Source organism: Eumetopias jubatus, unplaced genomic scaffold (genome assembly GCF_037043125.1).
Source record: "Eumetopias jubatus isolate StellerSeaLion01/CBP00866 unplaced genomic scaffold, mEumJub1_p1.0 scaffold_12, whole genome shotgun sequence".
NCBI classification, from domain to species: domain Eukaryota; kingdom Metazoa; phylum Chordata; class Mammalia; order Carnivora; family Otariidae; genus Eumetopias; species Eumetopias jubatus.
Genome location: NW_028274818.1, coordinates 26,336,415 through 26,357,986, shown reverse-complemented (window position 1 = coordinate 26,357,986; position 21,572 = coordinate 26,336,415). Strand labels below are relative to the sequence as shown.

General features: G+C 50.0%; 1 protein-coding gene across 1 annotated transcript in view; it reads right to left on the bottom strand.

Moving 5' to 3' along the window:
* PLEKHA6 (pleckstrin homology domain containing A6) overlaps window positions 1-13,449 on the bottom strand; it is a 136,520-nt gene extending 123,071 nt beyond the window's left edge. Inside the window, exons 1-3 of the mRNA XM_088016841.1 lie at window positions 13,354-13,449; window positions 7,964-8,040; window positions 1,443-1,500 (exon numbers count right to left, since the gene is read on the bottom strand). Coding sequence (XP_087872967.1) covers window positions 1,443-1,500; window positions 7,964-8,040; window positions 13,354-13,436 — 218 coding nt within the window. The 5' untranslated portion in view covers window positions 13,437-13,449. The remainder of the gene's footprint in view (window positions 1-1,442; window positions 1,501-7,963; window positions 8,041-13,353) is intronic.
* Between the last annotated feature and the right edge of the window lie 8,123 nt (window positions 13,450-21,572).

Genomic DNA, 21,572 nt, shown 5'->3' with positions numbered 1-21,572 from the left:
TGAGGTCAGAGAGGGTCAGGGCTAGGCTACAGCAGGTGGTATGTGTTCAGGGCCAGAGGAGAGGAGGTAATACAGGCGAAAGTACCTGGTCTCACGCACCAGATGTACATAAGGAGTACGCAGATGGTATCACCAAGGAGAAAAGAGGAAATAAATCTTAACTGCAGCAAGGATTTCGGTTCAATTTCAGGGAAAGCTCAGGCCATAGGAGTCATGTCATATCTGAACAGTCTCCAAAGCAGAGAATTTGTCCATTGTGTTTAACAGGGGCGCCTGGGTGGCTCAATTGGTTAAGTGTCTGTCTTGGGCGAGTCCCGCATCGGGCTCCCTGCTCAGTGGGGAGCCTGCGTCTCCTTCTCCCTCTGTCCCTCCCTCTGCTTGTGCTCTCTCTCTCTTTCTGTCAAATAAAGAAATAAAATCTTAAAACAAAACAAAACAGAAAAAGAATATGGTTAACAGCCAAGCTGGCGTAAGTGCCGGCTGGGCTCAAGGCAGGGGATGGAAGGATGAGCTCTCCTGACGGAGGAATGAAGATCTGGAAGGAGAGCAGGAGGGGAAAGAGGTGAGGAGGGCCCTCCGTCCCTGGCTGGGCCGGGGATGCCTCTGGCGGTGCCCGCGCCCCCGCTGTCTGCAGAGCCATGCTCTCCCAGCGCGCAGACTCCGAGGCAGACCAGGCACGGGCCCGTGCACGCCGGGCCTCGCCCGTGGGAACTAAGCCAGGACCCAGCCTGCCTGGGAGACGGAGAGACCTGGGCCGATGCCGAGGGAAATGAGTCCGGTCGGGTGGACGTGGACCACCCCAGCCCAAAGAGTTACCTTCTGCTTCGGGACACCTTCCCCAGGTGCACAGTCAGCTGCTGAGAGCACCAGCTACCCTGGCCCCCGGAGCGGCGTGACCAAGCCCCAGAGAAAAGCAGAGCACCGCACACACCCCTGCCACCTCCAGGGTCACACGTGCCCCAGCCAGGGGAGCAGGAGAGAAGAGGTGGGCCTGGCCACCTCCCGGCCCGCCTGTCTGCACCCTCGCTCACACCTTCCCTCCACCTGGCTCCGCTTCCAGCCCCTCTGGGCATCCTGGTGCTCGGGCTCCTTCCTCTGAGCCTTTGTCCCACGTGGGTCTAAAGCAGCCTCTTTCCTTTATTTGCTGAGTTATTCCCCCCGTTTCAACTCAGCCCGACCCTCCCCTCACCCACTCCAACCCGGCAAACTTCCCATGACCGACACTGGCTCTCCCAGACCAGCAGAAACACACACCCAGCGTTCTCTGCCACGTTCAGAAGGCTTGAGGCCTCCTGGACAGTCACAGACCCCCACCCCCACCCCCGCAAGGCCTTCAGTGCCCAAGCAGACCCTCTAAGCACCTCCCCTCCCAAGCAGCCATCCAGGACAAGGATAACAGCAGACCCAACAGTCAGACCAGAAAGAAACCGCATCTTACTCACTTGATGAAATACACAGCTCCTTCCTGGGTAGAATCCATCTCCCAGCCCTTGGGCAATCCTGTGAAGAAGCAAAATCACATAATGACTCTCTTCTCAGCCCCACAAACCCTATTTGCACGCAGGAGGGATGGGGCAGGGAGAACTAGGAAAAATTCACAGACAAGCCAACAGTGCTCAAGCCAACCATGTCATCTTTTTGGTCCATTATTTCTATCCATCTGATTTCAGCAAATAATAAGAGCGACGGCAGTGAATGGGACGCCTCCTGTCTGTGAGCAGCGAGGTCACCAAGTGGATCATTGCCTTCCACGGTTTGCTCATTCATTGGACAAGCTTTTCTTGAGCATCTCCTCTGGGCCAGGCCCTGCGCCAGCCCCGGGGATACAGCAGTGAACACACAGATGCTTGCCCGGGCAGGGCGCTCAGGGTCATCCCACAGCCCCCTCCCCTCACATCACAGAAGCACAAGGGGTAGCCAAGGGCGGGTCACTTGCCCCAGGCCGCACCGGGGATCAGACCAGGACTCAAGCCTGCAAAACCCAGCCCAAATTATCACCTCTAGCTTCTGCTGCTTCCAGACAAGATGCTGAGGACTTAGGAAATCAGTCCAGGGGTGCCTGGGTGGCTCAGTTGGTTGAGCGACTGCCTTCAGCTCAGGTCATGATCCTGGAGTCTCGGGATCGAGTCCCGCATCGGGCTCCCTGCTCAGCGAGGAGCCTGCTTCTCCCTCTAACCCTCCCCCCCTCTCATGTACTCTCTCTCTCTCTCTCTCATCCTCACTCTCTCAACATAAATAAATAAATCTTAAAAAAAAAAAAAAAAGGAAATCCGTCCAGGGAAAATGGAGAGACTAAAAAAAAATTTTTTTTAATTGACATGACACATGACATTATATTAGTCTCAGGTGTACAGGGTAATGATTTGTTATTTGGATACATTGAGAAATGATCACCACAAGGCTAGTTACCATCCATCACCATACACAGGGACAATTTTTTTTCTTGTGATGAGCACTTTTAGGATTTAGTCTTTTGGCAACTTTCCAGTACGTGCCTTCCCTATTATTGACTATAGTCACCGTGCTGTTCATTATATATCTATTTATTTTATAATTGGAAGTTTGTACCTCTTGACCTCCTCCACCCATTTGGCTCCCCATCAGCTCCCCTCTCCTCAAGTAACCACCATTCGGCTCCATTATCGATGAGTTTGGTTGGGTTTGTTCATTTGCTTTCCTGTTTAGATTCCACATAAACGTGAAATCATACGGTATTTGTCTTTCTTGTTTCACTTAGCACAGTTTTCTCAAGGTCCACCCTTGCCATCATGAATGGCAAGATTTCATTCTTTTTTATGGCTGAGTAGTATTCTATCATATATATCTACCACATCTTTACCCATTCATCCATCAACGGACACCCGGGTTGTTTCCATGTCATGACTATTGTCAATAATGCTACAACGAACAGGGGTGCATATATCTCTTTGAAGTAGTGTTTTTGCTGTCTTTGAATAAATACCTAGCAGGGGAATGGCTGGGTCATAGGGCAGTTCTGTTTTATTTTCTGAGGAGCCTCCACACTGTTCTGCACAGGGGCTGTCCCAGTTTGCATTCCCACCAACAGTGCAAGGGAGTTCCTCTTTCTGCACCTCCTCGCCAACCCTTGTTATTTCTAGTCTTTTTGATAAGAGCTGTTCTATGAGCTGTGCTGTAATATATCATTTGGTTGGTTTTTTTTTTTAAGATTTTATTTATTTATTTTGACAGAGAGAGAGAGACAGCGAGAGAGGGAACACAAGCAGGGTGAGTGGGAGAGGGAGAAGCAGACTCCCCGCTGAGCAGAGAGCCCGACGTGGGGCTCGATCCCAGGACCCCGGGATCACGACCTGAGCTGAAGGCAGGCGCTTAAAGACTGAGCCGCCCAGGCGCCCCATATCATTTGGTTTTGACCGCACTTTCCTGATGCTTAGTGATGTTAAGCATCTTTTTTCATGTGCCTATTGGCCACCTATATGTCTTCTTTGGAAAGATGTCTATTCAGGTCTTCTGCCCCCTTTTTGATCAGATAGTTTTTTATTTTGGGTTTTTTGTTTGCTTTTGGGTTTTTTTTTGTTTTTTGTTTTTGCTATTGAGCTGTAGGAGTTCTTTATATATTTTGGATAGGAACCCCTTGTCAGATATATGATTTGCAAATATTTTCTCCCATTCTGTAGGTTGCCTTTTCATTTTGTTGATGGTTTCTTTTGCTGTGCAGAAACTTTTTAGTTTGATGCAGTCCCACTTGTTTATTTTTGCTTTTGTTGCCCTTGCTTTTAGAGTCAGCCCCAAAAATTCATCACTGAGACCAACGTCAAGGAGTTTATTGCCTGTGTTTTCTTCTAGGAGTTTTATGCTTTCAGGTCTTACATTCAAATCTTTAATCCATTTTGAGTTAATTTTTGTGTATGACGTACAATAGTGGTCTAGTTTCATTCTTTTGCATGTAGCTGTCCAATTTTCCCAACACCATTTAAAGAGACTGTCCTTTCTCCACCGCATATTCTTGCCTCATTTGTCATAAATTAATTGATCATATATGCTTAGGTTTATTTCTGGGAGTCCTTGAAATAAACACCATTTGATCATGGTAAACGGTCCTATTGATGTATCGTTGAATTCAGTTTGCTAATATTTTGTTGAGAATTTTTGCATATATATTCATCAGGAATATTGGCCTGTCATTTTCATTTTTCACGGCATCTTTGTCTGGATTTGTTATCAGGGTAATGTTGGCCTTGTAAAATGAATTTGGAAGCAATCCCTCCTCTTCAATTTCTTGGAAGAGTTTGAGAAAGATAGGTACTAAATCTTTGGATGTTTGGTAGAATTTACCAATGAAGCCATCTGGTCCTGGGTTTTTGTTGGGAGGTTTTTGATTACTGATTTAATCTTCTTACTAGTAATCACTGTATTCACATTTACTATTTCTTCCGTGATTCAGTCTTAGAAGATGGCGCGTTTGTAGGAATTTAGCCATTCCTTCCAGGTTGTGTAATTTGTTAGCATATAATTGTTCATTGTAGTGTCTTATGATCCTTTGTATTTCTGTGGTGTCAGTTGTAACTTCTCTTTTATTTCTGATTTTATTTATTTGAGCCTTCTTTTTCTTGGTGAGTCCAGCTAAAGGTTTATCCATGTTGTTTATCTTTTCAAAGAACCAGCTCTGAGTTCATCTTTTCTATTGTCTTTCCAGTCTCCATCTCATTGATTTCCACCCTGAGCTTTGTTATTTCCTTCCCTTCTGCTCACTTTGGGCTTCGTTTGTTAGTCTTTTTTCAGTTCCTTTAGGTGTAAAGTTGGATTGGTTATTTGAGATTTTCTTGTTTCTTGAGGTAGGTCCGTATTGCTATGAACTTTCCTCTTGGAGCTGTTTTTGCTGCACCCCATAGATTTTGGTATGTCGTATTTCTGTTTTCATTTGTCTCAAGGTATTTTTTTCATTTCTCCCTTGATTTCTTTGTTGACCTCTTGGTTGGTTGGTAACACATTGTTTAGTCTCCAAATATTTATGATCTTTCTGGCGTTCTTCTTGTAACTGATTTTTAGTTTCATACCATTGTGGTCAGAAAAGATGTTGATATTATTTCAATCTTCTTAAATGTACTGAGACTTGTTTTGTGTCTTAACATATGATCACCCCTGGAGAGTGTGCCATGTGCACTTGAAAAGAGTGTGTATCCTGCTGGTTTGGGGTGGAACATTGGGTATATATCTATCAAGTTCATTTGGTCTAATTTAAGTCCTACGTTTCCTTATTGAGTTTCTGTCTGATTGATCTATAAAAACATTTTTTAATAGCACCCCTGAAAAAAATTATCCATGGAAATGCTCAGAGTGGAGAATTGCAGGCTCACAGAGTGAGCAAGAACTGAACAGCTGAGGAAGCTGACCACAGCTCAGAGGTGCCCGGGCAATCCCTACAGGCGGAGGCAGCCCCTGCTGGGCAGCTCCAGAGAGGCTGAGCACCTCTGTCTCCGAAGAGTGCTCTGTTGGGTACCATTTTGTCCTATCCATCCTCCCCCCGCAAAAAATCCTGCCTCCCTGGCAAACAGGATTCCTCCACCCCGAAGCAGACGGGAAGTCTTCTGAGAAACGCAAGGGAAACCCCTGTCAGAGGTGGGGACAGGCAGGGCACTGGTAGAGATCATTGCTTTCGGGCGTGCAAGAGCCCTGCGGCTGATATAATGCAAAACAGGTGTGGCTTCTCTTCACAATCACTGCTACCTTTCTGATCAAGCAGAACATCTGCCTTGTATGTGAGGTTTTATAAAACACGGCTGAATCTTTCCCACCTTATCATCAGCTGCCTCAGGGCACAAGCTGCTACAGAGCAGAGCCTGGGTTCTATAGAGTGGTGGGTGCAGTTGCTAGCATTCATTTTACTCACCCCTATTTCCACGTTGCTGTTGATAGTGACGCTACTCTTCAGGGCAGCAGGAAAGCCAACGAGCCCAGCTCCCCTCTCAGGACCTGGTCCATAGAAATTGTAACACCAGCTGCCACTTAATGCATCCTTCCTCTAAGCTACACATTTTACCACCGTTAGCACATTTAATTTGCACAACAACAGTATATAATAGGCATCAGCTTGAACATTTTTATCGATGAGGAAACCTGAGGCCCAGAGAGGTTAATCAACTTGCTTAAGGTCACACAGGAAGCGTCTGGGCCAGGATGTGAGTCTGGTCTCCTGCTTCCAAAGCTGACATTCTATCTTCTGTGCTGCTCCATAAATGCTATTTGTTCCCCTCCATCCCTGGGGGAGGACGTTCCCATTCAGAAGGGCGTGGGTTGGCAGTCTCCCCAAGTAGAGGGATCCCCATTGGGTCAGAATCATAAATAATCCTGCCATTGTGATGTGCTTGGGAAAGAGGCCAGCGTGGATTATGTCCCCTGCCTTTTCCAGCAACTTCCCTGCACACTGCCCTCTCCGCCCGGGCAACACCAAGAGTGCTTATATTCCTGTCCAGGCGGAGTGCCCGCGGAGACAGCTGCCCTCCCGGCAAGCTTCAGGGGCACCTTAACCCCTTCCCAGCCTTGGACAACCACTTGGCTGAAGTCCCAAATGAAATAATTGGCGTGAAGGCTTTTATTCATCTTCTAATCCTCCCTAGAGTCATAGTGAGATAGATGCAATTCGATTTTAAACACTGACAGCAGCAAAAACACCAACCCAGAAGAAGAATACAACCCGGCCTTGGGGTCCGGAGGCCCTGCTTCATGTCAAAAATAACAATAATGACAATAGAAACAGCAGTCTCCTCCACCGATGGGGATTCTCTCAGGTAGCCTTTGCGAGACTCTTCGGAGGTTCATCATTCTCTCCCTAGCTTACAAATGAAGAAGCCAAGTCCTGGATGATTTCAACCCCTTGCTCAAGACCAGACTAACAGAAAGTAGAGCCAAGATTTGAGCTCAGGGCTCTCTGCCTCCAACACTTAGGCATTTAACCCCAACACAGCTTCACTTATTAGCCGAGTGGCCTTGAGCCAGGTACTTCCTCTCTGCTCCTCAATTTTTCTACCTTTAAAAGGAGTTGGACTCCAGGGTCCCTAAAGTCCCTTCCAGCTCTAACAACACAATTATTCCAGCCCAGAGTCTAAAAGAAAGGAGGCTCTGGGCAGGCCAACACCTTAACCCAATGTATACAGCAGCACCAGCCGTACCCCATGAATGACCCAAACTCCTAGAACCACGTCTGGTGTGGTCAGGGAAAGGGCTGGACGGCCAGGGAGGGGAGGTCAGTGGCAGCCTTCTGAAGAGCATCGCTTGTCCACGTGAGGCGCCCTAGCCCTTCTCCTTCTTGGTGTCTCTGCCTCCCCAGTTTAGACTGAAATCTTGCCTGTACGTGACCCCACTTTGCCACTGGCCTGGGAGGTTTTTAAGGGCTAGCAACAGAGTCTTCTCCACAGTAAGCAATCCAGGTGGGCCCTGACTCCTTTCCTTTCATGTTCTCCCCAGTGTGAAGGAATTCCTATTAGCCATGTGGGGCTATTTAAGTTTAAATTCATTAAAATCTTAAAATTCAGTTCCTCAACCACGCTAATCCCATGTCAGTTGCTCAGCAGCTACACGTGGTTAATGGTGACTCCACTGGGCAGCACAAAGAGAGGACATTTCCATCATGGCATACGGTTCTATGGCACAGGCACATGGCGTAGGAGCTGGGGTTCTGTCTAGGTCAGGAGCTCTGAGGATGGACGGGATTTTCTGATTGGGCAGGAGGATGAGAGAGAAGTCAAATCGGCATCCTCCATGGTCTGTCCCACATACTAACTGTAGAGCTAGAAACTTGGAAAACCTCAAGCTGAGTATCAACCCTCCTGCACCCTCCCCCAGATGGTGGTCCAAATGCTGAGCTGAATCCATCCGTGGAGAAAAGAAAAAGTCAGAAGAAAAGTCAGGGCAGGGGATGTGTAATGCTGCCTCAAGCCACTGCTTCGTCCTCGACTGCAAAGGCAGGGACAGCCGAGCTCCTTACCTGGGCTGGAGGAGTGTCCACTCTGGATGGCAGATTCCGTGCCAGGGTGCACCCAGCTGGTTGACTTTTCCTCATCACTACAGAAGACCAATAAGAAAGTGTCAGATACAAGAAGGCCTCCCTGAGTAGGACACCCCTCTCCAAATTCGCATCAACACTGATTCACATTCACGAAGCACTGACTGAGCAGACGCTGAGGATTCAGAAATGAATAATGTCTGACCCTGACCTCAAATAATTTATAACCCGTTGGGGAAACAAACATAGAAAAAGGTAGTTGCCATATGATGGGATAGGAAGTATACCCTACCCCTATAATAGCTACGTGTAGAGAGCATTATCCCACCACCAGGGAGGGAGTGCTAACCGGGATGAAATTAAGGAAGAGGGACAGCATGAAGACTTCACTAAGGAGGTAGCATTTGAGGTGACTGGGGAAGTCTCTGGGGAGAACAGGGAAGGTCCTTAACTGGCAGCCTCTCGATGGATACAAAAAGAGGAGGCTGGGTCCCTGGGCGTCTACAATGCTAAATAGTTTCATTCACAACAGTCCCTCACATTAGGAATTTTACAGATGATGAATCTGAGGTTCAGAGAGGTTAAGTAACTTGCCCCAAATCATACAATCAATAAGTGATGAAGCCACGATTCTAATATCTTACTTCCAGCAAAGTGGGCTCCCTACCACTGCAGATCCTCTGGGTCTGGATCAGAAGGCAGATGAATCCATCAACATTTCTCAATCCCCCCCTCAACCAAGTGATACTGAGGTTTCCAGAGCCAGGTGGGACCCAGCATGAAGCACCTTTTTTTTTTTTTTTTAAGATTTTGTTGTTGTTGTTTTGTTTTTAACAGAGAGAGAGAGACAGCGAGAGCAGGAACACAAGCAGGGGGAGCGGGAGAGGGAGAAGCAGGCTTCCCGCCGAGCAGGGAGCCCGGTGCGGGGCTCGGTCCCAGGACCCTGGGGTCATGACCTGAGCCGAAGGCAGCCGCTTAACGACTGAGCCACCCAGGCGCCCCCTAAGCACCCGACTTTCTCGGCCAATCCAGGTACGTGGAGGAGAGGACTCTCAGATGGCCTGTATCATCCAGGCTTTGGGGTGGGGGCCGTTGGGCCCAGGACAGGACTCCCCTCACTGCTTTCAAAGTAGCATTAATACTTTAGTTAATATAATAAACCCCACTAAGAATGCTTCCACTAAAGTAAGATATACAATACTGCACATACTTAAAGTGTACAATTCAAAGTTTTGACATATGTATGTACCTGTGAAACTACCACCAAAATCAAGATGTGACCCTCCCAATTTTTCTTCGTGCCCCCCTTGTAATTCCTCCCCCCGCAACAACTGATCTGCTTCCTGTCACTATAGATCAGTTTGCATGTTCTCGAGTTTCTAGAACTTTATATAAATGGAATCACGCAAGCTAGACTTTTTTCTGACTTCTTTCTTTTCTTCTTCTTTTCTTCCTCCTTCCTTCCTTTCCTTTCTTTCCTCTTTCTCTCTCTTTCCTCTAAGTTTGGACATCTACCACGTACAGGAGGGCATTCCCCAGCTGACCCAGCCCTCTGAAGAGGAGAGAAGAAACAGCGTCACTGTTCTGGTGCCCCCAGGGCACTCAGGGATGCCCTGTAATGTGGGCTTTGGTCCTGGGAGGCCGTGGGAGAGGAAGCCCAGGGAGGGCAAAGTCAGCCAGTGCTAAATTGTAAGTGTGCGGGGGAACCCATGATGCCCTTACACCTCCTCCTCAGCCCCCCCGAGACCCGCGGGCCCCGACCCCTCTTCTTCTCTCACCATTGCTCCCTCAAACCGCATGACCACCCTCACCCCTCCTGGATATCATGGACCATCCCAGGGTCGCAGAGGGGGACACAACCCATCACACCCTCAACTTCCTGCCCCTGTTCATCTGCCGCTCTCCCCTTGTCAGCCCCTGGCCCAGAACGATGTAGTCCCGGGCTGTCTCCACCCCGGCTTTGGGCTGACAGGGAACCATAAAACTGGGATGACCCATGTCACTGCAAACCCACAGCCCCCCATGCTTAGCTGGGCCCTAAGTGCCCCCTGCAATCTTCTTCAGGGCCCCCAGCCAGTTGCCATTTGCTGAGAGTTCCAAAGCTTCCCCACCAGCCTCAAGTCCCTCCCCTGCTTCTCCTTCTTCCCTCCCCCGTCCCCATCCTCAGTGGACAATCTTTATTGCTTACTTCAAGAAAACACAGAAACCGTCAGGTAGGAGCTTCCTCACTACGGCCAACCAGCACCCCCCAAATGGACCCATATCCCCACCTTAATACTTGCCTCTGCACTAGGGAGAAAGTGGCCTTCCCCCAGTTAACAGTAATCCTCTGCCTGGGTTATAGTCCCCATCATCCCCTGTCTTTTCTAGAACCTTCTTCTATTGAGCATCACAGGCTCATATCTTCAACTTCTGTCTCAGGTCATCATCCCTTTAAGCCCACCCTGATCTGTGTCTTCCAGTCTGAACCCCCTCCTCCCTCCCAACACCACCTCCCCTTCCAGCTTCCTGTCTCGGGCTCCCCTTCTTTCAGCATCCTTCTTAGAAACCAGTCTCTTCAAGCTGTCCCCGCTTCCTGGTCTCCCTCTCATCTATCCTCTGCAATCTGGTTTCTGTCCTCAGCCCTCCCCTGAAACCACTTTTCCTAGAGGTCGTTAAAGAGCTCCCTAGTTCCTAAATCCAAACGATGCTCTCCAGTCTTCAGCTCACTTGGCCTTTCCATATTGACCATTCCTTCCTCCCAACACCCCTCTGCCCTGCCTTCTAGGGCAACCAGCGTCTTTCCCTGGCCCTAGGGCTATCCACCCTGAGATCCTTGGTCTCTCCTCCTCTGTCCCTTCCTTCAGTGCTGCTGCTGCCTGGGTAGCCCTGTCTTCTTGGTCACATACTTCTGGATGGTTCCATCCCTATGCAGTGACTCCCAGGACTCCCTCTCCAGCCCAGGCCACTCTCTTTAACTTCTATCCTGTACGTCCAGTTGCCTGTCAGACATCACCTCCTGCACATCCCATGGGGACCTCAAATTCAATACTTCCCCCTGAAAGTGCACTCCCCCTAAAAACCTGTTCCTCGTCCCATACTCCTGATCTCTGTCAAACTCTAGTTAAAATCTCTGAGATTCGTCTTCGATTTTTCCTTTTCCCTCTCTTCCCCCACTTTCAGGCAGTAAATGAACAGCCTCAGTTCTACTCCTACAAACTTCTCCTATCTCCCCTCCCTCTATCCTCACTGCTAAAATCCAACCCATCAGCTGTCTCCTGGACTTCGGCCGTTGCCCCTGACAGCTCTCCATACGCCAAGTCTCTCCCCCTGTCTCCCTGTTCGGCCCTCAAATCATCACCTGCCCACCCAGCTGCCGGAGGGATCCTTCCAAAGCCCAGGTCTAAGTGTGTCAATCCCCTTTGAAAAATCTCCTCTGGATTCCCATCACCTGCAGGACCACGTTCAAACCCCTTAGCCAAACACACAAGGCCTCCCCAAAGCTGCTCCTTCCCACGTGTCCTGCCCCCACTTCTGCAGCACCCAGCAGCCCCCACTCCATCTCCACTGACCCCCTCAGAATGTTCTAGACAACCTGTGCCCCAGCACCCACCGGCCCCTGCCTTCCCACGGTCCTCTGCTTCAGGGCCCCTTTCTCCCTGGTCCTCTGCTCCAGAATCAGCTCAAATGTCTCCTCCTCCGGAAGGCCCTCCCTTCACTCCCCAGAGAATGCTAGTTCTTTCTTCCTCATGTCCCTAGACCATCATGCAAATACCTCTAAAAGATATCCTCTTATTTCCTAAGTATTTACCTGCATGTTCTCCCTACTACCTTCAAGGAAAAACCGGTGTCTTACTGGGTTTTTCTCTCTAATGCCGAGCGCTGTGGCACACACATGGTGGCTACTCAAATGTTCGTGGGGAGAAAGAAAAGCTGGAAGGCCAGCAAGAGTTTGGGAAGGAAGATGAGAAGAGGCGAATTAACCGCCTGGGCCTGGGAGCTTGTGGAAACGCACAGCGAAGGCCCCACCCCAGGTGGGAATCTCCATCTCCGGAGGTGGGGCTCAGGAATCAGCCTTTTCTCAAAAATTCCTTGGGTGATTTTTAGGGGCTCCAAAGTCTCCAACTACTGACCAAAGGGACTGCAGTTTTCATACCAGTGAAGTTCTGTCATTTAAGAATCTGACCCAGGGTCAAGAACTTTCGTGGTGTTCATTTCTAAGATAATCTAATTACAGCATCAATTATGATCATGACGATGATAATTACAGAAGAAGGGCCTAAAAGAAATGTGGAAGCTGAGAAGCACCTGAGACAAGCCGCTGGCTGCCTGGGCTCCTTACAAAGGCAGTTCGGGGCAGGGGGGCAGGCGGTGCACTAAAGTGAGCGGGTGCGGGGCAGGGGGGCAGGCGGTGCACTAAAGTGAGCAGGTGCTGGGCTCAGTCTGAGCTCTGATTAGCAAGTGGTTTTATCTCAGACAAGTACTCTCCACCTCTGTAGACCTCGCCTCCCCATCTGAGAAATGAGGGGGTTGCAGCCAAGGTTCCTTTCAGCTCTAATGTTCTGTGAGTGGCTATCTTGAGAAAGAAAGAAAAAAAAACCCATCATGTGTGGGTAACAGTTCAGAATGCTGTTCTTCTAGACTTGCTATATTATCGGGAGATTTCTATCCTGGCACAGAACGACTATAGTAGGAGCGGGCCAAAATAGCACCAGCGGGGCCACTCTGTTATAATGAGATTATGCCAGAGCCATTTTGGTTTATGAAATTAATATAACAGCACTAATATATTACTGAGAGCATCAACGGCTTCCTCTCTTTAAAGAATTTATACCGAATGCACTGTGGGTGTCTTCTCCCTCCCCTTGACCACGGCCCCATCAAGAAGCAGGACAGAGAGGGGCTGCGGGCCTGGGAACACTGAGTCCTGGGGTGAGGGCAGGGTCTCCTGGTGTGATGTCACTTAGCCAAGTGTTCTTGCTGGAAAATCTGGGGTGGGAGCAAGAGAAAGAACGTCCCCCGAGCCCTTTCTGTGGCCGGAGCTGAAAGGAATGATGGGCCCGCTGGGCACTGGGTCTGGCCTTCCTCCTCTGGGCGGCCACTGGCCCCCTGGGACTGCGGGGGAGCCCCCCCCCCGCCCCGGAAAGGCCCGCACCTGCCCTGCCGCACCCGGCCTTTCCAGAGGAGGGCAGGCCCAGCCTAGGCTGGACTTTGACCCATTGAGGAAAAGGCGGGAGACACATTCAAACCGGCATGGTGATAAACTTATTAGTCACGCGCGCTGTTCCAGCCCGCTTCCCCCTACGGCTCAGCCTGCCCACAGCCCTGCCACCTTCCAAGCTGGACAACTCGAAAGAAAAAATAAAATGGCAAAACGAGAGAGACCAACGTACTTGATGAAGAAGACTCTCCCCCCGCGGTCCACTCCGTAGGTCCACCGGCCGGGCAAGTCCAGCCAGTCAATCTCATCGGCCATCTCGGCGTCCAGAAGCCCCTCTCGCTCCGGGCCCTCCGGGGGGGGGGGGGCTTCCTGCCCAGTGGCCCCCACTGTCCGCCCTCCCGCAGGCGGCGGGGGGTGGGGGGGAGGGGGCAGGGGAGGGGTCCCTGCCGGGCGCCCGCCTCTCACTGAAGGCGGCGGGCCGCCAGCCGGGCGGCGGGAAGCAGGGGAGACTTAACCCCGGCCGGGCCGGGCCGGCCCGGGCTCCCGCTCCAGCCGCCGCCTCCCCGCCCGGAGCCCGCTTCGAACGCCTCCTCAACTTAACGCCGGGCAATCGCCGAGCCGGGGGGTTCCGACGCTCCCTCGCCGACTGCTGGCCGCCGCGCCGAGCGCTGTCCGTCCCGCCCGCAGCCGCCCGCGGAGCAGGTTGCTGTGCGCGAGCGAGGGGTGTCGCCTCTCGCTCCCAGCTGCGAACCTGCACTTGAACCGCCGGCCGGCCGAGGGGAGGCGGGGCCGCGCCGCCGCCGCCGCCGCTGAAGGTAATTCACAGCCAGGAGGAGGATCCGCGGTCGCCCCGGCCGGTCCCCAACCGCAGGCGCCCGGCGCGGAGAACCAGTTTGGCCGAAAGAGCTTTGAATCACGGACCGAGGGGACGTGTCCAGCCGCCGAACGGAAAAGGGCGAGTGGTCCAACCTGGTTCTATTGGCGGGAGGTTAGTAGAGGAACAAAGGTCAGATGCCAGGAAGGGTGGCACGCACGGGTGTGGGTAGCAAGGGGCCCTGGCTGTCAGTCTCATTAGTCAAGCTAGCTCTTACTTTTGTTTCTGAGCACTTCCTCCAAGAAGCCTGCCATGACTAAGGAGAATCAGAGTGAGACCTTAGAACATACTCAGTAACCAACAGCTTTTATGTCCCTTTCCCCTAACTTGCACCAGAAAAGGAAAAGGGAAGTGGGGGGGGGGGGGAGGAGGGAAAGTGTTCTGTGCACAGAATGCAGGTTGTAAGCATTCAAAACTGGCATATCGAAAATGGTATTCCTGGAGCCCATAGTTCTGTCTCCCGTCTGCATCAAAGCTGGGGTTCGGTGAGCCTTCCCGGCTTACCCGGGACCTGCTCCTGGGGCTCCCATTAGGTGCACACCGCTCAGATCCATGTGTTAGACCCAAGGGAATCATTAGACAAATGAGAGACACCCACCTTTAGAGGAAGCAGCGTGTTGCATGGAGCTGGCTAGTATGTGTTGAGTGAGCGTACTTACTGTGAGCATTCTAAGGGATTTGATCCCTGTTCCCCCTAGGAAATTGTGTCTGCCCATGTATCACCTCCTCCGGGAAGCCATGCTTGCTTGACTCCACCCCAGACAGATTTGTGTATATCCATCCTCTAGGTGTCATGATGCCTTATTAATAATCCTATAGTGGAACTTATCACACTGTAATGCAATCCTTACTCATCTGTCTCCTTCCTTGGGCTGTGTGCTCCTCAAGGCAGGAGCTCATCTTATGCATCTTTATAGCCCTAGCACTGACCTGGGGCACCTAATTCATGTTTGGTGAATGACTGATGCTGTCATAGCTGGGAACAACTATTTTTTTTTAAAGATTTTATTTATTTATTTATTTAGAGAAAGAGAGGAGGAGGGAGATGGGAGGGGGCTAGAATCCCAAGCACACTCCCCCCTGAGTGCGGGGCTGCTCACAGGCTCACGACCCTGAGATCCCGACCTGAGTCAAAACCAAGAGTCAGTCACTAAACCAACAGAGCCACCCACAATCCTGTACTTCTGGGCCTTATTTAGGGGTCTGCTGAATTGTAGCCATCAGCCACACCGAGGTGTGTGTAGGGAGTGTTTTCTGGAAAAAGAAACACAGTGAGCCTTCCCAGGTATCCCAGTGCTCAAACTGGAGGACATAATGTGTATACAGCTGCTAGATAATGAAGCTAGAAGATGCCTCAGGGAACATCTAGTCCAATCCTTGTGTTAAATATGGGAAACAGAGAGGCTAAGATGAGAAGAGGCTGATTAAGGTCACCGAGCAAGTGGGGGCAGAGAAGGATCTGCCCACCAATGTCCAGGCCAGAACTCTTACCATTACATCATCTTGCTTCCAACTCTGGGAATTCACTCTGCCGACGTATGCAAGTCGATTCCTGGATGCCAGGTGGAAGCTGAGTCCATTCTACAGACGCAGAAGAGTAGCAGAAACCCGTAACACCCAGCTATTTCCTCCCCTCTCAGAGCCTATGGGCTTCTAGCCGAGAAAGCTGAATTAGACAGCAAAGCAGAGCTGCACCTGAGAAGCATAGGTGGGGATCTGGGCCCCTGAGTTCCTGAGCTGGGGAGCCTGGGAGGATCAGGGATCAGACTCCCCTCCAACTCCAGTCCCCTGTCTTGTGAAACACCTGTAAGACTTGTCCTGCCGATAAAGCACAGAGCCACCTACCAGCCCCTGTGGTATCGAAGGATCTGAACCACCAGAATTACTGCCAAGATGCCCCCAGGGAAAATACCAGCAGCCAGTGCACTCCCAGTCCAACCTGAGCAACCAGTAAGGGCAGCTGCTTGGGCCGAATGTGGGTGGAAACAGGGATGAAATGACATATATTTGAAAACATGTATTCTTCCACTGCCTTCCTTGAGGTGTAGGGGTTCCTGTTGATTTCTTCACAAGATTTTTGCATTATTTATCTCTAATCCAGCCTGGGGTTCCTTGGAACTTTTACCTAGACAAGAAAAGGCTGGTGGTTGAGATTTTGAAATTTTTTTTACTCATTTGAAATGAGAAATCAGTTTTGAAAATACTTTTCCAATTGGGGTGTATTCTCATCAGTGACTTTTTACATTCAAGATCTTGTTTTCAGTTACGATCAGTATTAATACTGCTAAGAAAGACATTTTAGGGGCACCTGGGTGGCTCAGTCGGTTAAGCATCTGACTTCAGCTCAGGTCATGATCTCCGGGTCCTGGGATTGAGCCCCGCATCGGGCTCCCTGCTCAGCGGGAGAGTTGGCTTCTCCCTCTCCCTTTGCCCCTCCCCCTGCTCCTGCTCTCACGTGCTCTCTCTCTCTCTCTCTCAAATAAATAAAATCTAAAAAAAGAAAAGACATTTAAAAAAAGGAAAAAGAAAAAAGAAAAGACATTTTATCAAAGGAGCTAAAAAATAATGCGGAAAAGGAGTAGAAAGCGCAAATAAAAACAGCCATTGTTTCAACAGTTACCTGTTGAAGCGGGCAGGAGGGTTGATATGTTGAAATAAAAACCTTGCATGCTTTGTGGTCCGGTTAAAAAATCTGGTTATTTGTTTTCCCCTGCAGCAAATTTTATTTTACTTCTTTAAAAGGCAACAAAGCACATGGGGAAAATACATCAGTAATATTTAGAAATGATTCTGATTCTCTCATCCATTTTGAGGCCTTAATCACTTACATATTACTATGCTTCTGGCTTAGTACAGGTGGTGGGTTGAGAAACAGCCCCCCAAAAGCAGTCCATGTCAAATCCCTGGAACCTATGAATGTGACCTTATTTGGAAACAGGGTCTTTGCAGATGTAATTAAGTTAAAGATCTTGAGACGGGGAGATTATCCTAATTACTCGGGTGGGCCCTTAAATTCAGTGACAAGTGTCCTCAATAAGAGGCAAGGGGGGCTTTGAAACAGACAGGGTGGGGGGCAATGTGACCACAGAGACAGAGATTGAGGTGATACAGCCACTAGAAGCTGGAAGAGGCAAAGAAGGAATTTTCCCTTAGAGTCTCCTGAGGGAGTGTGGCCCAGGTGTTGACCTTGATTTTGGATTTCCGGCCTCCAGAACTCTGAGAGAATAGATTTGGGTTGTTTTAAGCTGCCCCGACTGTGGTGATTTGTTACAGTGGCTAGGGGAAATTAATACATACCTGTAAGAAAATCATCACTTAATGAGACCTGAAATACATGTCAACTCTTTTTACTTGTCCGGTATCTAATCCCCTTTGTTCTGTTAATAGCCCCCTGAGTCTCCTTCTGACATCCTCCCCTCTGCTACTCTCTGCCCATGTGGGTTGGATGGGCTGGCCTCACCCCTACGCCAGCTCCATCGGGGATGGGGGGGTGGTGCTATGACACAGATGTGGCTAATCTGACCCTCTGTTTCCCTGGCCCTAGTGATCCGTTCAGGAGGGGGCACATGACTCCGACCAAATGAATGAGATTTATTTTTCAAGAAGACCCCAGAGTTCTTAGATAGAAGCTCTTTTTCTCTTGGCTTTGAAGCTGACAGTAGTCACTTTGGTGCTCCTGGGATCCTTGTGCAGAAGGGGCTGCTGAAAGGGAATCCAGTACCGGAGAAAGTGGGGCCGGACATGCAGAGAGCCCTGGGACCCAGCTTACCAGAGGAGGCTCCACCCCCGGGATTTCAGCTTGTAGGTGCCCTTAGTGGCTTCAGCCAGTTTGAATTGGGTTTCTGCCTCTGACCAACACAAAGGTCACAGCGTCTTGTGCTTCTGTTCCTTTGGTGTAAACAATGTTTCTTTGGGAAAGCCAATGAGATAACCAGCTGCATTTTTAGTGATGCAAGAACAAGAATGCTTCTCTTCCAAGAAAACCACAATTTTAGATCAAGAAAAGATCTTAGTGATCATCTCATCCGAAGCTTACATCTTCCCCCCGAAGGACACTGGAAAACTCAGGAAGAACCCAGAGTTGGGGCAATTCTGCAGCAGAACTGGGACCATAACTCCGGTGTCCTGAAAACCTGATCAGCAGAAAGCTAGATTTCAAGATTGACTTTACCACGTCAACATACCTGGCTAAGAGACTTACATAGTTACAAGATTACACCAGATTGCTCTATAAAGAATAACAACAATAGTAATTTTTATTGCGTGCTGGTGTCTCATAGTTAATGTTCACCTGCAGGCTAGGTCATCTGCCCCTGTTGACTTTCTTACAGGGACTAGGAAGCAAGGGAAAAGACAAGGGCCATCTCAGCTGGGATTCGATACGTGTGTGTAAATATGCAAAAGCCTAGACAAACTAGTTGCTTAATTTGTGCTTCTAGAAGGGCTTGGGAGGGGAGGTTTTTATGATGAAAACTGCTGTACTACTGCTGGTACCCAGAAGACTGCAGGATCCTGAGGTTTCCCTATAGCCAACTGAATTCAATTTTGGTTATTCCACAGACATTTGGGACCTTCTGTGGGCCAGGTATTGTTCTAGGTATAGAGGATTCAGGAATTTTAAAACAAAGTCCCTGCTCTCATAGAATTTATGTTTAATAGATAGATAGTCTCAGGCAATGATGAGTCTATGGAGGACAACTGAGAGAGTAAAAGAGACAGGAATGTAGTAGATGCTGCCGCCTGACATTCCATTTATTCCATGTATAGGGTGCACAGAAAGGTCTCGCTGAGAAGAATGACATTCGAGCAAAGACTTGGAAGAACTGAGAGAACCAACCATGTGGCTATTGGGAGAATGTGTTCCAGGCAGAGGAAATAAGTGCAAAGGCCCTGAGGCAGAAACATCCTTGGAACATCTGAGAAACAAGGAGGCCAGTGTAGCTGAAGCAGAGTGAATGAGGAATAGGAGATGAAGGGGGCCACATCATTCAAGGAATTGATGTTCAATAAGGAACTTTGCTGTTATTCTACATGAGCTGGAGAACTAGTGAAGGGTTGCCTGGAGGGGTGATCTTCACGGTTTAACATTTTTTAGAGGATCATTCTGGCTGCTGTTTGGAACAGGGTTGAAGCAGAGTCCAGGTAGGAGGCTACTGCAATAATCCAAGCAAGATATGGGGGTAGCTTAGTTCATGGCGTTGGGGGGTTAGAACCAGTGAGAAACGGTGAGATTCTCGGTATCTGTTGACGGTAGAGCTGAGGGATTTGCTGGTAGATGAGGCTGGAAGTGGGCTGTGAGAGTAAGGGAGGAGTTCAGGATGACTCGGAGGTATTTGGCCCGAGTGACTGGAGGAAGGAGTTGCTGTTGACTGAGCCGGGAGTAGGCTGCAGGAGGAGCAGGGGTGAGGGTGGGGGTAGGGGGGGAGAATGGGGAAACACAAGTTCAGTTCCAAGCCTGTTAAGCTGGAGATGCCTCTGAGATACCCAAGTGGGGATGCCAAGGAGGTGACTGGCTATCTAAGACGGAAGTCTGTCTCAGGAGTAGAGATATACATTTGGTATTTTTCAGGGATTGGATGGTAGTAAAGCTACAAGGCAGGTTGAGGTCACAAAGGAAGTGAGTGTAGGGAGGGAGGAGGCGGAGATCAAGGGCTGAGAACTGAGGCACTCCAACTCTTAAAGGTCGAGTTAATGAGAAGGAATCTGCGAAGGCAACTGAGGAACACGAGGCTAGTGAGGTCGGAGGACAAGAGGGAGTGGTGTCCTGGAAGTGAGCCTTGAGTGTGTTCACATCCCTCACAGGAAGGAATGTGCGGATGGTGCTAGTGTTCTAGAAGGGCTGAGGTTAGGGTGGGTTCTGTCTGAGCAGGAAGCAACTTGCACTCCCGTGTGGAGGGGTGGGGAGACAGCTCAGGTTATTTTTAAGTTGGTCTGACAACGGGTCTGGGAAGATGATCGTTTGGCTAATGAGCCCTTGCTCACGGGTGAGAAGTGTGCCTGAAATGTGCCCCCTTCAGCTCCATCTGAAAGGCTCTGCTCTGGCTTCTCCTGGGAAGGACGCCAGCCCAAGATGGCTGGCTGATTTCTCCTGCCAGGACTGCGTCGTGGAGCAGAGCACTGGCCCTGGCAGCTCCCCAGAGGGGGAGAGGAGGGCTGAGCCTGTCAGTCCTCTGCTCAAGGCAAGAGACAGGGGCCAGGTGGAGCCGGCAAGATGGGCCCATAGTCTACCTGCTGGTATTTCTTCTCTGGGTCCCATCTTGACTCTATAGCTCAGGCAATGCTCTTGTGCTGACGTTAATGTCTGACCTCAGGTTCTTCTAGAAAATGGCAGCTGGTGCTGACTTGGGCATTTCCTGGAACTAACACAGCACTTTGGCTCAGTTTTAGTTCAATAAATGCATAAGGCACCATTATGCTTCTATCTCCAAGTAAAACAGCTCCGGCCCTCAGCCAACCAGTTTCTTCCCCTCGTCTCTGCCACCACCCACCTGCTGGTCACGGCTCAACACTCGTCAGAGACCTTGGCTCTTGGTTCAGCTTCTTCCTCTCCATGCCTCGTCTCCCTCTCATGTCGGGCGATTTTGGTGCCCATGTGAATTAACTACCCAATGTCCTAACCCACTACACCTTAATATCCTTGTCTCCAGGGGCAGTCACCTCCACTCCATTAAGTTCCTCACACCCAAGGCCATGCTTTAAACGGTCTGACCACTCAGATTTAGTCTAATTTAGAAAACACTAACTCAAATATCCCACTTTCTGATCATAGATTGGCTCCTTCCAACACCCTCCTTCCTCTCTTCCCTTCCCACCTGCTCCTTGCTTTCCTACAGTACCTCTGGCTTCTCCAATTCCCTCCTCATCTCTCCACGAAAGCCTTGGTCCACTTCCTGTGCCACTCAGCCCAAACTCACAGCCGGTCACAGCATCCCGCCACTCGTCCTCAACCGTACCCACGCTGCAGAACTACCCTCCGGATGCACCTGTCCACCTTCGCTGCTCTCAGGCCCAGGAAACATCACCCCACGCCACTGGAGGAAGGAAACAGGTCGCTTCCCCTGTCATTCACTCTCCACCTTCCTCTTGCTGTGTCTGCAGCCAGTCTCGCTGCCAGCATTACTGTAAGGGACCCCATCATCATTCCAGGGCAAAACAAAGGCAGTCAGAAAGACACAGCCTTGACCTGACCACGTTAGTTCAGTCTCCCTAGGCCCACTGGGGCAACCTCCCCTGTGTTTCCGCCCATCCGGCTCTCTCTCCTCCTGTCCAAAGCTCCACCTTCCTCGTATTCGCACCTTACAAGCGCCCATCCCTCACCAGCTCCTCAGCTTCCTCCCTCAATGATCTCCTCTCCCCTGTATTTTTAGTTTTCCCTCTCTTCTTTTTCCCCTCAAGCATGTATACACACACACGCACACACACATGCTTGCACACACATATGCAAGTGCACTCGGTAAACCCCATGCCCACCCCCAGCTACCATATCCCCACTCTCCTTCCTTCCACTTCTCCCAGTGCCCAATTCCGTGCCTCCCAGTTACTCACAGTCTGGTTTCTGTCTCCACAACTCCTTGAAA